The sequence below is a fragment of the Nerophis lumbriciformis genome, linkage group LG01 (assembly GCF_033978685.3).
Source record: "Nerophis lumbriciformis linkage group LG01, RoL_Nlum_v2.1, whole genome shotgun sequence".
In the NCBI taxonomy this organism is placed as follows: domain Eukaryota; kingdom Metazoa; phylum Chordata; class Actinopteri; order Syngnathiformes; family Syngnathidae; genus Nerophis; species Nerophis lumbriciformis.
The window spans coordinates 56,962,501-56,979,641 of record NC_084548.2 but is presented as its reverse complement, the minus strand read 5'-3'; the positions used below and the strand labels follow the sequence as shown (position 1 = coordinate 56,979,641).

Below are 17,141 nucleotides of genomic sequence, written 5' to 3'. Positions count from 1 at the left end.
ATTCCCGTGAAAATAAATTGTTTTTTACGCAATGGGTAGAGAACCAATCATATTGGGAATGCCCCCCTTATGTCGTCAGAATCAATATGCTGCCCACTCTTAGTGCGACGGAACTGGAGACCAACTAGCCGCACTGAAAAAGAAGTACATGTCGACTGGCACAAAACAGGAAGTGAAATGTTTAGGTTAAATATCCTGCGCTTAGTCAGCACAAAAAATATTTTTTTAAAGGAATACCAGCTTCGGCGCTCATAAAAATATAATTCTGGCATATTCTTCCGATACCAGCTGCAGAGTGTTTACATGTACTGTAGTCCAAACACTATTTGTGGGTATAGTCTCTGCCAAAGCACTAATAGTCATCGTTCTGGCTAATCTGTTTTTACTCCCGTTCTAGAGAAGTGATGATATTTGCAGCAGATGCTTGTATCCCCAAACTCCATTAGGGTCCTAAGTGCCAGAGAAATGATGAATGTGTGCTGCTGTGTGTCCACACTCTCTATTAGCTCAGCTGCTTGTGTAATATTCTCTGTTGCACAATGACAACACTGCTAATTTAGAAATATGACCATAGTCTCTGTTTGTCCGTTTTTTTTAGGCAATGCAAGACTCGAAAGCAGCGGTGTCCAAACTTTTTCCACTAAGGGCCGCACACTGAAAAATTAAAGCATGCGGGGGCCATTTTGATATTTTTCATTTAAAATACAATATGTACTTTAAAACAATTTTTTACCCTTAGGGCTTCCCTTTAGTTTGGTCCCGAGGACCTGAAAAGGTCTTAGTCATAAAAATAACTCATATATATCTTTTTATGTTTACTTTCATGTTTTAAAAAAAAAAACAATCCCACTAAAATTCTTGAGAAATCAAAAAGGCACCACTCATTAAAATGTAAAAAATTTGTCATATATTAATAATTGTATTTTATTTTTATTTTTTAACATTCAACGCTTAAATCTCCAGATCAGTGGTTCTCAAACTTTTTATCACCGAGTACCACCTCAGAAAAAAACTTATTTCTCCAGGTACCACCATAATGACCAAACATTAAAATTGTAGGCCTAAGTATTCATTAAAAACAAGGCAGAGGTTTTATTTGCAAGGTATAATATTTTATATTTTGGCCACTCATTACACACCATTTGGACAGTAACACTGTGTTTGCTTTGAATATAGGAAAATGAAACCCTGTACTTAAATACTGAATCATTCTTTGGCGTACCAAAGTTTACGAATGACTGCTCTAGATAACTTCAGAGCTATCTGTCGATATACTTTTTTCTCTCTTTGTTTTAAGCTCTTGAAAAATAAAAAAAAACTAACAAACAGTTTCTTGTTGCAAATACTCAAAATATACAATACTTTCCCGCCCAAAAAATTCTAAGTGAAATGATTAGTTTTTTAATAAATAAAAAACTCCCACTAAAGGTCTCGGGATCCAAAATGGCTCACTCATTAAAGTGTTAGAAATAAGTCATTTGTTAATTTTTTTTTTTTTTACTTTCAACACTTAAATCTCTAAATCAACTTTAGGCAAATTGTAAGACTTTGTTTTTTTGTTTTGTGCAATTTTTATGGCAAACACACAAAATATGCAATATTTTACACAATAAATATTTCAAAGTAGAATATTTGATGTGAAATAATTGGAGCTTTGAATAGGTGAATGTACAGGTTGCCCTCTAGTGCAGGCCTGGGCAATTATTTTGACTCGGGGGTGGGGGGGGCAAATTTAGAGGAAAAAATGTGTCTGGGGGCCGGTATATCTGATTTTTAGGAACACTAATACAAAACCTCACAATAATGTCTGACTGAATGCTAAAAATGTTAAGACAGACCGCCTTAAAAAACGTAATGGAATTATAAATTTTTTTACAGAATGAGACACCAAGAATGTACATGAAAATAAAGAATGTGGGATTTACAATATTAACTATGAAGGATAAAACACTGAATATCGACAACATATGAACGTCACACCCCCTCTCGATCGACATATCTATTATCAAGCGAAACGCAACAAAAATGAAACAAACACAGCGAAATATGAACACGGAGGGTAAAAAAAAACCCCACCTACAATCTGATATATCTGATATATCTCTAAGCTTTAGAAAAATCTCCTTCTGCGTCTGTCCCTGACACCCGCATTTCAGTCTGACACTCTGTAAACACTCTGTGGAAACGCTCTCCACCCACACTGCTTGGTGCCTCGTCTGAGCTGCTGTGATTTAGATGACCATAGTAACTAACTAGATTACCATAGTAAATAATTAGATTACCATAGTAACTAATTAGATTACCATAATAACTAGTATATCATGCAAAAGTGCAGATTCCAACCATTGAAATACTTTGTATTGTTCAAGACTTACGGTCATTTGAAAACATCACTGCACATCATAATGGCAGCTACAGTTTCCATCTTGAAGATCTAAAAAAAATGTTTTGGGAATGTCCGGCGGGCCAGATTGAAAAGCTCAACGGTCCGCAAGTGGCCCCAGGGCCTTAATTTGCCCAGGTCTGCTCTAGTGGGTTCTTCGGACCACCACACACTGCCAGGAAAGCCCGGAATTCAGGGTATAACACTGTTTTATTTTCATAAATATCAATAGGATTCTGCTTTACAGCACAATGTCCTTTCCTCCTGCAACTCCAACCACGTGTCTCGTACTGGCTGCTGCTAATAAAGGCGACAGGTGATTAGATAACAAGGTCCAACTGGGCCATCCACTCACCTGTCGCTGTCTTCTAGGCCGGTCCTTGCACACCCCGTTCCGCGGCCACTCCCCCCTCCACATACCTCCACCGCCAGACTCAGGCCGGGAAGCTGCCTCACCTCTTTTTTCGTCTTGGGGGTTGGGTAAGCCGCAATTGCCGCTGTTTTATCTAATTGCGGGCGCACCTGCCCTCCTCCCAAGTGGTACCCCAAATACTGTACTTCCCTTCCGCGAAGCCCCCGCCGGTTCCCCCTCGGCAGTGTCGGATAAACCCGCGTCGCCGCTGAGAACCGCGCAGATATTCCCCTTTCCCACTGATCGTGAACGCACCCCTACACACTGCTGCACTAAATTGTTAAACCCCGCCCAATTGGTACCCAGGATTAAGGGGTGCGTAAGGTGCGCACTTACAGCAACCTTGACATGCTTTTGTCCGCCGTATTGAATTTCCACCGGCACCACAAGGTATTCGTGCACATCCCTATGAACACATCTAATTTTCACCCGTGCTGCCTGCCTCAAAGCCCCAGGTCGAACCAGGTTCTGGTGGATCATGGACTGCTCGCAGCCCGAATCCACCATCACCTCACCTCACGTCTCACCCGGGCCGGAGGTCCCTGACGCACGTGACCGGGCTGCCCAGCTTCCAGCACGCCTGCCCAGGCGTTTTAGGGGCCGTCTGCGCGGGAAGCACTGTATCCGCAGCAGCCGGGATCTGCAAGGAAGCACAATAAAAAGAGTTAGTTGCGGCCGGGCGCCGCCGGTCCCGCAGTGCCGCCTCCTGCCGCGGCGCCGCCTCCTCCCGCTGCGCGCTCGGTCTGCGCGGTGCTGGTGCTGGGCGCGTTGGGCTCTGTGTGAACAAAAAAGAAACAGAGTCAGTTGCGCAGCGCCACCTCCTCCCGCGCGGTGCTGGTTCTGGGCGCTCAGCTGCCTCTGTGGTCGTCTCCCTTCGCCCTTCGCGGTGCACCGCCAGGTGGTCCTCGGCGAGCGTCACTGTCGCGGCCAGGTCTTGGGGCCGGTGGTAACGGACCCAGGCCGCCGTCCGCGCTGGGATCGCCTCCATGAACTGCTCCGTGACCAGCCGCTCCATCACCTTGTCGTCGCCCTCTCTTGGCTGAAGCCAACGTGTCGCCGTGTCTCGGAGCTGCTGCGCGAGCACAAACGGGTGGGCCTTCGTCCCCAGACGCAGCGCCTGGAACCGGCGTCGGTGGTCCTCGGCGGTGCAACCGGTCCGGTCCAGCACTGCCCTCCTCAGGTCCGGGAAGTGCATGCGGGAGGCCGCCGCGGCTAAGCACCGCCCGCTGCGCCTCCCCCGCCGGCAGCGGCAGCGACGCACCCCCCCACTCCTCTTCCGGCCACGCGCATGCCTCCGCCGTGGCCACAAAAATGTCTATGGAGTCCTGGGGGTCCTCTGTCTCCCCCATGCGCTGCATGGAGACGGCCGCCGACGTTGGCGGTGCCGCACCGATCCGGTCCGCCAGCGCTCTCATCATCTGGCCCTGCTGGCCCACTTTCTGCTGGACCGCCTCCAGCTGTTGGCGACTGGCCGCCGACACCTCCGCGAGGATCTTCGCCAATGCTGCCAGGGGGTCGGCTTCCATCTCCTCTGGTGGTTCGGTATGTTGGGCGCCAAAATGTAGAGGTTGCCCTCTAGTGGGTGCTTCGGACCACCACACACTGCCAGGAGAGCCCAAATTCAGGGTATACGACTGTTTTATTTGCATCAATATCGACACGTTTCTGTTTTCCAGCAAAATGTATTTTCCCTCAGCACCTCCAAGTCCAACCAAGTGTCTCGGTCCGGCTGCTGCTAATACAGGCGACAGGTGATTAGATACCTGTCGCTGTCTTCGAAGACGGTCCTTGCACACCCCGTTCCGTGGCAGTCCCGCAGGTCACGCCCCCCTCTACAGTCAACAATTCATAACCACATTGATTTTGAATCATTATTATTTTTTGAGCTATGACATTTTTTTATTTAACAAACAGCTTCGAGAATCTGGGGATTCTAGAAGCTTCTAAAAGTGTTATAAAATAGGTTTATGTTATAATACAGTAAAAAAAAATTTTTTTTGCTTTCAACGCTTAAATCGCCAGCTCAACTTCAGAGCTATCCGTCGATGCAAAGTTGTTGTTATTTTATATTTTATGCTTTTTTTTGTTAAAAAATGAATAAATAAATGTGTTATTTAAAAACTCAAAATATACACAATTTCCCCCCCAAAATTTTCAAATTGTAATATTTGATGTAAAGTAATTGGAGCCTTCAATTGGCCAACAATTTATTATAACAAAGATTTGGAATCATTATTTTTTGAGCACTAAAGGTCTCGGGGATCCAAAACTACCCACCCATTTACTTTCAACGCTTAAATCTCTCGATCAACTTTAGATAAAATGTAAGTTTCCTTGGGTTTTTTATGTTATTGTTTTGTGCCCTTATTGTGAGAGAAAATATAGTTTTGTCCTATTGCAAAAACACAAAATATGCAATATTTTCCCCAAAAAATATTTCAAAGTGGAATATTTAATTTGACGTAATGGGAGCCTTCTGTAGATCTATAATCAATAACACTTCTGATTTATTTTTATTTTTATTTTTTTAGCAACAACAGTTCTAAAGAATAAAACTGCCAGCATGGCAGCTTTGTGTTATTAGAGTCAACACTAACTTTTTCTCGTTACATTTCACCTGTTTGCTCTTTTCTTACACATTTTGATGTTGTTATTGTAATAAAAAAATTTAAATGTGCCGCAGGTTGTTAAAAAAAATGTTTTGGGCCACACTCTGCATGACACCTGCGATCTAAAAATGTTGCTCATTCATGTCTAGTGGTTGGGCTCACAGTCGGGTGGTTTTTGTTGTTGCCTGGCGTAAGATGGTGCATTTCAATACAAGCTCCGCAGGGGCCACGCTTCTGATGGAAGGAGACAATATTAGGGGGAGGGATGTCAGGACATTGTTCTAAGCAGACTGTAAGAGATGGTGTTTAGGGAGAGATTTTTCTTGTGTGACATCGACGACTTCCCTAACCAGAATGTGGACATCGTTGTCCTCAAAAGGAATGCTTTTTCTTTTTGCGATACTAATAGAATGCTAACTCAGAATGTGAAGAGAACGAACTGCGTCCCACTGCAATTTTTTGTACCAGCGTGCGGCATGTTTTAAAACAGATGTCAAACTCAAAACCCCTGCCACGTCATGTGTCGATAAAGTACAATAGGTTTTCATACTAAATGTATTCATTTTTTCTAATTTGACAGAAAAAAACATATCTTGCATGAAATTTAATGTCTTTTAAACTTGAATATTATCTAATAATGCAAAAAGAATTCATACATTCCAAACATTTTTTTTAACAAAAAACAACAACAACAACAATACTTATCTGTTTGACTATTGATTTCAATGCAAGTTATTCATCAACTTGTACTGTAAAATGTAAAAATGGCAACAGTTTTTACGGTAAAATTCAGGCAACTGAGCTGCCATTTTTTTTACCGGTAAAAAAACACAAACCCTGTGGTACCGTTTTGGGTTTTTTTCCATTACAGTAATAGATTGTAAAAACAACAACCATGTTACGGTTTAAAAAAAATAGCAGCTCAGTTGCCATAATTTATATATATATATATATATATATATATATATATATATATATATATATATATATATATATATATGAGCAAATGGGTATAACGTACCAAGAGAATGTTGAAATGTTACACAAAAAATTAGGGATGCTCAATGTTAATTTCAGATCAGATCCGGGCGGCCATTCTTGAACCCGAGTGGTGTTTTGTTATTGGACTTTTGTGCCCGTCACAGATTGTCCATAATGAACACCATGTTCGAACATAAGGGTGTCCATATGTGCACTTGGCACCAGGACACCCTAGGCCGCAGTTCCATGATCGACTTTGTAGTTGTGTCATCGGATTTGCGGCCTCATGTTTTGGACACTCGGGTGAAGAGATGGGTGGAGCTTTCAACCGATCACCACCTGTTGGTGAGTTGGCTGCGATGGTGGGGGAGGATGCCGGACAGACCTGGCAGGCCCAAACGCATTGTGAGGGTTTGCTGGGAACGTCTGGCTGAGTCTCCTGTCAGAGAGAGTTTCAATTCCCACCTCCGGAAGAACTTTGAACATGTCACGAGGGAGGTGCTGGACATTGAGTCCGAGTGGACCATGTTCCGCGCCTCTATTGTCAAGGCAGCTGATTGGAGCTGTGGCCGCAAGGTAGTTGGTTCCTGTCGTGGCGGTAATCCTAGAACCCGTTGGTGGACACCGGCAGTGAGGGATGCCGTCAAGCTGAAGAAGGAGTCCTATCGGGTTCTTTTGGCTCATAGGACTCCTGAGGCAGCGGACAGGTACCGACAGGCCAAGCGGTGTGCGGCTTCAGCGGTTGCGGAGGCAAAAACTCGGCCATGGGAGGAGTTCGGGGAAGCCATGGAAAACGACTTCCGGACGGCTTCGAAGCGATTCTGGACCACCATCCGCCGTCTCAGGAAGGGGAAGCAGTGCACTATCCACACCGTGTATGGTGAGAATGGTGTTCTGCTGACCTCGACTGCGGATGTTGTGTATCGGTGGAGGGAATACTTCGAAGACCTCCTCAATCCCACCAACACGTCTTCCTATGAGGAAGCAGTGCCTGGGGCATCTGTGGTGGGCTCTTCTATTTCTGCGGCTGAGGTTGCTGAGGTAGTTAAAAAGCTCCTCGGTGGCAAGGCCCCGGGGGTGGATGAGGACCGCCCGGAGTTCCTTAAGGCTCTGGATGCTGTGGGGCTGTCTTGGTTGACAAGACTCTGCAGCATTGCGTGGACATCGGGGGCGGTACCTCTGGATTGGCAGTTACGATGTAGAACAGAACACTGGCAACCACAGACTGGTAGTACATCCACAAGAGTTTTTTGCAAATGTTGAAGGAGCGCAGCCTCCTCAGGAAGTACACCCTCCCTTCCTATACAAGTGGTCCGTGTTAACAATCCAGTCCAGCTTGTTGTCCATGCACACCCCGAGGGTGTTGTAACAAATAATATTTCTATTAAATAGGCTTTACTTTGCATTTTAATTAACGTGGGATTATTTTTTGTATTTAGAAATAATAGTACCAACTTTCTTTTTTTTTTTCTCCAACATTTGTGGGGCTGGCGTGGCGCCCCCTGATGGACGGCGCCCTTAGCATTTGCCTATACGGCCTATGCCACGGGCCGGCCCTGCTGTCAGCGCATCATGAATGTATTGCGTCAGTGGGCGGGTCCGATATGTTGCGGAGTGAAAGAGCGGAAATAATCCGACATCTTGAATAAATTCCTCTGCATGAACTGAGACAGTTTTATCTTCCGCGTACTCTGCAATGTCTAAAATATCTATGAGCAACTCCCCAAAAAGTATGAGTATGTACTCCTTAGCCGCCATGTTTTGAAAGACGTCAAACCAAAGCAACCAACTATTAGCCCCGCCCACTGATTTCGATGGCCAAATTTGACAGATTAAATTAATTGCTGAAGCACAGACAGTCATGTTTATGAAATAATGAAACACATCATCAAATAATCACATCATTAATAAATAAACTTTTACATTCAATAAATTAATTACATTTAATAAATGTTTATAGTTAGTTGTAAATAATTATTGTAATGAGACATTAAACATAAGATATTAAAAAATGTATTTAATTGTGTCCCATTTGACTCGATAGAAGCGCCTCAGAGTTTTTCACGTTAGTGTCTTGTGACTCTGACGTCACCGGGAGGCTTTCTGCTTTCATTCGTCGACCGGCAGCTTGTTGTTATCACGTGACAGCCGGGTCGGGCGGAGGGCGGCGACGGTAAGAAGAAGAAGAAGACACTTCTCGACGGTGCACGCCTGACAGGTTAAAGCTCGATTATTGTGCGTGTAAATTTTGTTGTGTAATCTGTTTGTCTTCATGTGACTTAAGGTCCTTTTTGTGAACACTTTAAACAAACTCGCTGTGCATTCGTGAAAAAAAATCCCTAGATTGTGTGGGGAAAAACAGATAAAAGCGGATCACGGCAAAACACATACACATATTCGATATATCCCTTTTCTGCAGAATTTATAAAATACTAAATCTTCCTCCTCCTGACACTCACGTGCGCTGTAAACACACCCCGCCCACTCTGCTTGTCTGCGCGGGGCTCCTGTGATTACTGTGATAACCCGTATGTCTCTCAAAAGTGCAGATTCTAGCCGTTAGAATAATTTTATGGTTTGGAAAAATCCAGCAGGGCTGGATTAATATTTGTATTATGTTTTATTATGCCTAGGTATGTTGTAGCGTGTAGTGCTGCTGCATAAACTGCCATTTGTTCTGCTTTGAGAGACCTGTGTCACGTGACTTCAAACTTGACATCTCATTGGCTGGTTCTGAGACAGGCTCGAATGCTTTCACCAGAAGTGAGTCTTGAATTGTATTTCTGCACAGAATTTTTATACACAATTTATGTACACGACAGCGAATTTTTTTTACACACTGTATTTCAACTAAATACATTTTTAAACACACAATTTTGTCAGCATTATTTGATGTAAAAATAAAAATTATGTTAACAAAATTTAGTGATGAAGTGTCAAGGCACTGGGAAGTACGTGACTGCATGTCAGCCATGGCACCAATTTCGCCTCCTTGCGGTGGAAAATGTTAGCAGTCATAACTTTCTTCCACATGCTTCGACAGTGTTTCAGTTCGGTTTGAGCATGCGTACACCACAGTCACATAACTTGACATCCTTTTTAAACACACATTTTGCTCACACATTTTCATTCATACATCCATGCATCCATTTTCTACCGCTTGTTCCCGTGGGGGTGCTGGAGCCTATCCCAGCTGCATTCATCATTTTCAAAAATATTGATTTGGATATACAGTCGTGGTCAAAAGTTTACATACACTTGCAAAAGAACCTATAACGTCATGGCTGTCTTGAGTATCCAATAATTTCTACAACTCTTATTTGTGATTGGAGAACATACTTGTTGGTCATAAAACACATTCATGAAGTTTGGTTCTTTTATGAATTTATTACGGGTCTACTGAAAATGTGACCAAATCTGCTAGGTCAAAAGTATATATTCAGCAATGTTAATATTTGGTTACATGTCCCTTGGCAAGTTTCACTGCAATGAGGCGCTTTTGGTAGTCATCCACAGAACTTTCCTCACAAAGGTCTTGTCTTTGTCCGTGTGATGTCAGATGAAAAAAAAAATTAGCTGTTTGGCCACAATACCCAGCAATATGTTTGGAGGAGAAAAGGTGAGGCCTTTAATCCTAGGAACGCCATTCCTACCGTCAAACATGGTGGTGTTAGTATTATGCTCTGGGCCTGTTTTGCTGCCAATGGAACTGGTGCTTTACAGAGAGTAAATGGGACAATGAAAAAAAGAGGATTACCTCCAAATTCTTCAGGACAACCTAAAATCATCAGCTCGCAGGTTCGGTCTTGGGCGCAGTTGGGTGTTTCAACAGGACAATGACCCCAAACACACGTCAAAAGTGGTAAAGGAATGGCTAAATCAGGCTTGAATTAAGGTTTTAGAATGGCCTTAACAAAGACCTGACTTAAACATATGGACAATGCTGAAGAAACAAGTCCATGTCAGAAAACCAACAAATTTAGCTGAACTGCACCAATTTTGTCAAGAGGAGTGGTCAAACATTAAACCAGCTTGAAGCTTGAAAGTGGAATTCTTTCCCATTCTTGTTTTATGTAGAGCTTCAGTCGTTCAACAGTCCGGGGTCTCCGCTGTCTTATTTTGCGCTTTATAATGCGCCACACATTTTCGACGGGAGACACGTAAGGACTGCAGGCGGGCCAGGAAAGTTCCCGCACTCTTTTTTTACGAAGCCACGCTGTAGTAACACATACTGAATGTGGCTTGGCATTGTTTTGCTGAAATAAGCAGGGGCGTCCATGAAAAAGACGGCGCTTTGATGGCAGCATATGTTGTTCCAAAACCTGTATGTACCTTTCAACATTAATGGTGCCTTCACAGATGTGTAAGTTACCCATGCCTTGGGCACTAATGCACCCCCATACCATCACAGATGCTGGCTTTTGATTTTTGCATCGATTACAGTCTGGATGGTTCGCTTCCCCTTTGGTCCGGATGACACAATGTCGAATATTTCCAAAAACAATTTGAAAGGTGGACTCGTCAGACCACAGAACACTTTTCCGTTTTGCATGAGTCCATCTTAGATGATCTCGGGCCCAGAGAAGCCAGCTGCGTTTCTGGATGTTGTTGATAAATGGCTTTCGCTTTGCATGGTAGAGCTTTAACTTGCACTTACAGATGTAGCGACGAACTGTATTTTGTGACAGTGGTTTTCTGAAGTGTTCCTGAGCCCATGTGGTGATATCCTTTAGAGATTGATGTCGGTTTTTGATACGGTGCCGTCTGAGGGATCGAAGGTCACGGTCATTCAATGTTGGTTTACGGCCATGCCGCTTACGTGGAGTGATTTCTCCAGATTCTCTGAACCTTTTGATGATTTTATGGACCGTAGATGTTGAAATCCCTAAGTTTCTTGCAATTGCACTTTGAGAAACGTTGTTCTTAAACTGTTTGACTATTTGCTCACGCAGTTGTGGACAAAGGGGTGTACCTCGCCCCATCCTTTCTTGTGAAAGACTGAGCATTTTTTGGGAAGCTGTTTTTATACCCAATCATGGCACCCACCTGTTCCCAATTAGCCTGCACACCTGTGGGATGTTCCAAATAAGTGTTTGATGAGCATTCCTTAACGTTATCAGTATTTATTGCCACCTTTCCCAACTTCTTTGTCCCGTGTTGCTGGCATCAAATTCTAAAGTTAATGATTATTTGCAAAAAAAAAATGTTTATCAGTTTGAACATCAAATATGTTGTCTTTGTAGCACATTCAACTGAATATGGGTTGAAAATGATTTGCAAATCATTGTATTCCGTTTATATTTACATCTAACACAATTTCCCAACTCATATGGAAACAGGGTTTGTATATATATATATATATATATATATATATGTTTATCAGGTTTATTGAAAACCTTGATGAGTGTGTGGGGTGTGTATGCTACCACAAGTGAATGAGTGCGGACGATGTGTAGGATTAACAATGTAAGTTTTACCAGGGGTTGTTGTCGGTGCGTGTTGTGTGAATCTTTCGTCGAATCCAAGGGACAAGGCGAAGAGGCAGTCAGCAGGGAGGCAAGCAGTCGGGGGCTGGAGAGAGGCAAAGATGTCCGAGTCCAAGCAGAGGTCAAGGGTCGAGGGAGGCAAGCAGAGATCCAGGTGGAGGTCGTGAGGCAGGACACAATCACAGGCAACAACAGGAAGACACTGTGGAAGACACAAGGGACATCAAACATGGGAACGAGGAAGAGCACTGTTATGCCCCACAATGTTATTTTCTAAGACACCTAGTGGTGGAAATCAGTTTTGCAGTTTGTGTTCTAATTTGACCCTCCTGTCTTGCCGTAGCCAGCTTAGTGTGGGTGTGTTTCAGAGAGCAGTAGAGAACAGTTGAGAGCAGATGTCAAACAAACAGGACGTACTGCAGGCTTTAAGCTTTCTTTTTGACTTTGAAGACTTTGAAGGTCTAAACCTTTTTACAAAATATACGATTGATCCTTCACTAAAAAGACCTAAACTACACTACAGACGCTTGGGACTCTTTTTTTCATCAAGGATTATATCATGTTAGCTATCTGCTAAGCTAACCAGCAAAAAGCAAGAGCAGAATAGTAAAAAGGTTTAACATTCAGTCTGCTTACAAAGGAAAGTGAGCCATTACAACTGCAGGCCAGAAAGACATTCAACAACATATGGATGATCAAAACCTTAAACCTGAAGATCGAGGTGCACCTTCTGAACGCTCCAGTCGTACTAATCCCTCTGGCAGCTCGAGACATTCATCACAAGGTTTGGCTGTCAGAGCAAGAGCCAGAGCCGAAGCTGCAAGAATCATGGCTACATTTGCGCGAAGACAAGCAGACATGCAAATCGAGCAGGCACGGATCGAAGCTGAACAAGCAAAGAAAAAAGCGGAGATTGAAGCGGAACAGCAATGTAGAGCAGCTGAAGTACAAGCTAACCTTGACGCGCTGAAGGTACGGACTGCTGCTGAAGCAGCATGCGCTGAGGCTGAAGTCTTGGAAGTCTTGGAGAGCCTTCAAGGCAAAGTGTAACAGGTTTGGCTCCCTATTCCTCACAGCAACGCACTAGGGCATATGTGCAACAACATTCTGTGGATCATGGTCAGCAACAACTCCGGCATCCAAAACAAAAAGCCGTTTATTCACCAGAGCGCCAGCAGTACATGGACAACGGTGATTCCGTCTTATCGCCAAAGCGCCAGCAATACATGGACAACGGTGATATGGAAATGGACGGTATGGATGTACGCAGTTGTGCAGAAAAAAGCAACTATTTTCATTCGTTGCACAAATGGCAAGGGGAACGCCAGAGCAGACCCACCACCCCTGTGAAATTCCCATCAAGAAAGATATTTCACCCAGCAACTTCACTTCGCACACGCCCCCGAGACCAGCAGCCTAGCCACCAAGGTGCATTTAACCACATGCCCCCACGTGATCAATCATACTTAGACAAATACCTCATTTGCAAAGAAATAATTAGCACTGGTCTCCTGATGTTTGATGATAGACCTGAGAACTACTGGGTATGGAAGGCTTCCTTTATCAATGCCATTGGTGGCTTGAACCTCACCTACAGCCAGGAGTCAGGTTTAATGTCCAAGTGGCTGGGACCAAAGTCTGCAGAGTTGGCCAAACGAATCCGTTCAGCCTACATCCATGACGCTAAAGAAGGACTCTCAAAGTTGTGGAAGAGGCTGGAGGAATGCTATGGGTCAGCTGAAATCATTGAAGATGCTATGTTGAAGAGGTTAGAGGAATTTCCAAGGATTGCAAATAAGGACAATCAAAAATTACAGGACCTAGGAGATCTATTGCTAGAGCTGGAAGCAGCAAGATGAGATGGATTCCTACCTGGACTTTCTTACCTCAACACTCCCCGGGGAGTCACTCCTATAGCGCAGAAGCTCCCTATAGCGCAGAAGCTCCCTATATACGAGAAGTGGATCTCATTTGGCTCGAAGTATAAGGAAGACTTTCGAGTTCGATATCCTCCTTTTCACGTCTTTGTACAATTTATTCAAGACCAAGCAAAGATACGAAATGACCCCAGCTTTGCTGAGCTTGGTGGTCTGAATGTGTCCAAAGCAGATGTAGGCAAGCAAAACAAGGAGGAGAAAAGGGTTGAAGATCCAGACAGAGTGTGTCCTTTACATAATAAGCCCCATCCCCTAAGAAAATGTTATGGCTTCCGCAACAAGAGCTTAGAAGAGCGGATAGCCTACCTCAAGGAGAAACACATCTGTTTCAAGTGTTGCGCCTCAACAAGACACTTTGCCAAGGACTGTGATAAAACGGTGCAGTGCAAAGAGTGCGACAGTAGTAGGCACCCAACTGCTTTACACCCTGGCCCAGCAGTAAGAAAACCAGAGAGCTCTGCTGTCATCGAAGATCAAGGCGGGGAGCGAGAAGAGAAAGAGCCTCCAGAGGTCAAGTCAAAATGCACAGAGGTGTGCGGGAAGGCAGTTGGTGCCCGATCATGCTCCAAAATATGCTTGGTCCATGTATACCCTGCAAGTCAACGAGAGAAAGCTGTTAAAGCATATGCTGTCCTCGATGAGCAGAGTAACAGGTCGCTGGCCAAGAGTGAGCTATTTGACCTGTTTGGCATTGGATCAGGTGCCACTCCTTACACCCTTAAAACATGTGCAGGGGTCATGGAAACATCAGGACGACGCGCAAATAATCTCATTGTAGAGTCAATAGATGGCAGTGTACAGATCCCACTGCCAACATTAATTGAGTGTGATATGATGCCTGATGACCGTGCGGAGATCCCCTCAGTAGAAATAGCACATCATTATCCGCACCTCAAGCCAGTGGTAGATAAAATACCAGCTATTGATCCTGACGCAGATATTGTCATGCTTCTCGGCAGAGACATCCTACGTGTACACAAAGTACGTAGACAGTACAATGGACCCAACAATGCACCGTATGCTCAGAAATTGGACCTCGGCTGGGTCATTGTCGGAGACGTATGTCTAAAGGGAGTCCACAAGCCAAGCAGCATTAATGTCTATAGGACCAATGTCCTACCTAATGGACGGACGTCGTTCCTGAGTCCATGTACAAGTATTATTCATGTGAAAGAAAAGTTCTACAAGAACACACCAAGGTCACGTAAAGAGACAGGTCTCCTGGAAGATGACACTGATGAACTTGGAAGCAACATATTTGAGAGGACAAAGGAGGATGAAAAAATAGCATGGTCTATTGATGACAAAGCCTTCCTTGAGATCATGGACAACAATGTCTACATGAAAGAGGCTAACACCTGGGTGGCACCCTTACCATTCCGTTTCCCAAGACAACGTCTGCCGAACAATAGAGAGCAAGTGGCAAAACGACTGTCATCTCTATGTCGCACACTGGAAAGAAAGCCAGTTATGAAAGAACAATACACAGAGTTTATGCAGAAAATCTTTGACTCAGGACAAGCAGAGCTAGCTCCACCATTGAAGGAGAAGCAAGAGTGCTGGTACTTACCAACCTTTGGTGTCTATCACCCCCAAAAGCTGGATCAAATACGCGTGGTGTTTGATTCTAGTGCTAAACACGAAGGCATTTCCCTCAACGACGTCCTCTTGAAAGGACCTGACCTGAATAATACCCTTCTTGGAGTCCTTATTAGCTTCCACAGAGAGCCGGTTGCAGTGTCCACCGACATACAGCAGATGTTTTACTGTTTCACAGTCTGGAATGAACACCGTGACTTTCTAAGATTTTTGTGGTTCGAAGACAACGACTTCACAAAACCAGTGACTGAATACCGAATGACAGTGCATGTGTTCGGTAACAGCCCTTCGCCGGCTGTGGCCATTTATGGCTTGAGAAGGGCAGCTGAAGAGGGAGAGAGAGAACATGGTACAGATGCTAAGCAGTTCATAATGAGGAACTTCTATGTAGATGATGGGCTTGCCTCATTCTCCAATGCTGAGGAAACCATCACCGTACCATCAAAAGCAAGAGAGGTGTTGGCAGAGTCAAGCATCAGGCTACATAAGATAGCATCTAACAGCAACACTGTTTTGGATGCTTTCCCCCCAGAAGACCTTGCCAAAGGCCTTAATGATCTCGACCTGACATCTGATCCACTACCACTCCAACGCAGTTTAGGCCTCAGATGGGACCTTCAAACAGACAGTTTCTCCTTCTGTGTGTCTGACAAAGAAAAGCCATTTACAAGAAGGGGAATCCTTTCAGTGGTAAACAGTCTCTATGATCCCTTGGGGTTTGTGGCACCTGTCACAGTTCAGGGCAAGGCACTCGTGAGAAATGTCTCCACAGAAGACTATGATTGGGACACTCCGCTACCAGAAGACAAAGCAATCCAGTGGAATGTCTGGAAAGATTCCCTCAAGGAACTTATGCAGCTCCAGATCCAGAGAACCTACATCTCTGTTTCTCTGCTCGCCACAGTATACAGAGAGATTTGTGTGTTCTCAGATGCATCAACTATGGCTATATCAGCTGTAGCATACCTCAGGGCAATCGATACAGAAGGACACAGCCATGTCGAGTTTATCATGGGGAAATCCAAGCTGGCTCCACGTCCTGCTCACACTGTCCCTCGTTTGGAATTGTGTGCAGCCGTCTTGGCAGTGGAAATTGCAGAGACGATAATGGATGACATCGATGTAGAGATTCACAAAGTCACGTACTACACAGACAGCAAGATCGTACTGGGCTACATACATAATGCGTCCAGAAACTTCTATGTCTACGTGGCAAACAGAGTGACAAGAATAAGAAGGTCCTCTACCCCAGAGCAATGGCACTACATCAACACCAAACTTAATCCTGCAGATCACGGATCTAGGTCTGTCTCAGCGGCTCTCCTACCAGATACCAACTGGCTGACAGGTCCAGCTTTTCTAAGAAATCCAGAAGTGGATGAAGTTCCACAGCTAGAGGCATATAACCTTCTGCATCCTGAGACTGATGTAGAAGTTCGCCCTCAAGTTTCAACCTATGCTACGAAATCCACAAGTGGACTTCCTGGCTCTCACCGGTTTGAAAGATTCTCCAGCTGGAAATCTCTTACTCGTGCAATAGCCAAGCTTGTCCAAAAGGCTAGAGTCTTCTGGAAAACTTCAGACGGTATCCAGAGAAAAGATGAACTCAGTCAAGCAAGACTGGTCATATTGAAAACAACACAACAAGATGTGTACAAAGAGTACTTGACGATCCTTCAGCCATGCAAGAAGTGGAAGTCAGAAAGACCAAGCTTGCAAGTAGGGGATGTGGTA

General features: G+C 44.3%; 1 protein-coding gene across 5 annotated transcripts in view; it reads left to right on the top strand.

Moving 5' to 3' along the window:
• Nucleotides 1–17,141, top strand: part of renbp (renin binding protein) — an 85,565-nt gene that overhangs the window by 15,065 nt on the left and 53,359 nt on the right. The window contains exons 1-2 of one of the 5 annotated variants that reach the window (XM_061987885.2): nt 8,584–8,620; nt 9,019–9,148. The exons of 1 other annotated variant lie outside the window; for it this stretch is intronic. In XM_061987885.2, the coding sequence (XP_061843869.1) occupies nt 9,134–9,148 (15 nt within the window). In that variant the 5' untranslated portion in view covers nt 8,584–8,620; nt 9,019–9,133. Of the gene's footprint in view, nt 1–8,517; nt 8,621–9,018; nt 9,163–17,141 lie in introns of those variants that run through there. 3 more of the 5 variants (XM_061987910.1, XM_061987893.1, XM_061987900.1) reach the window with 3 other exon arrangements.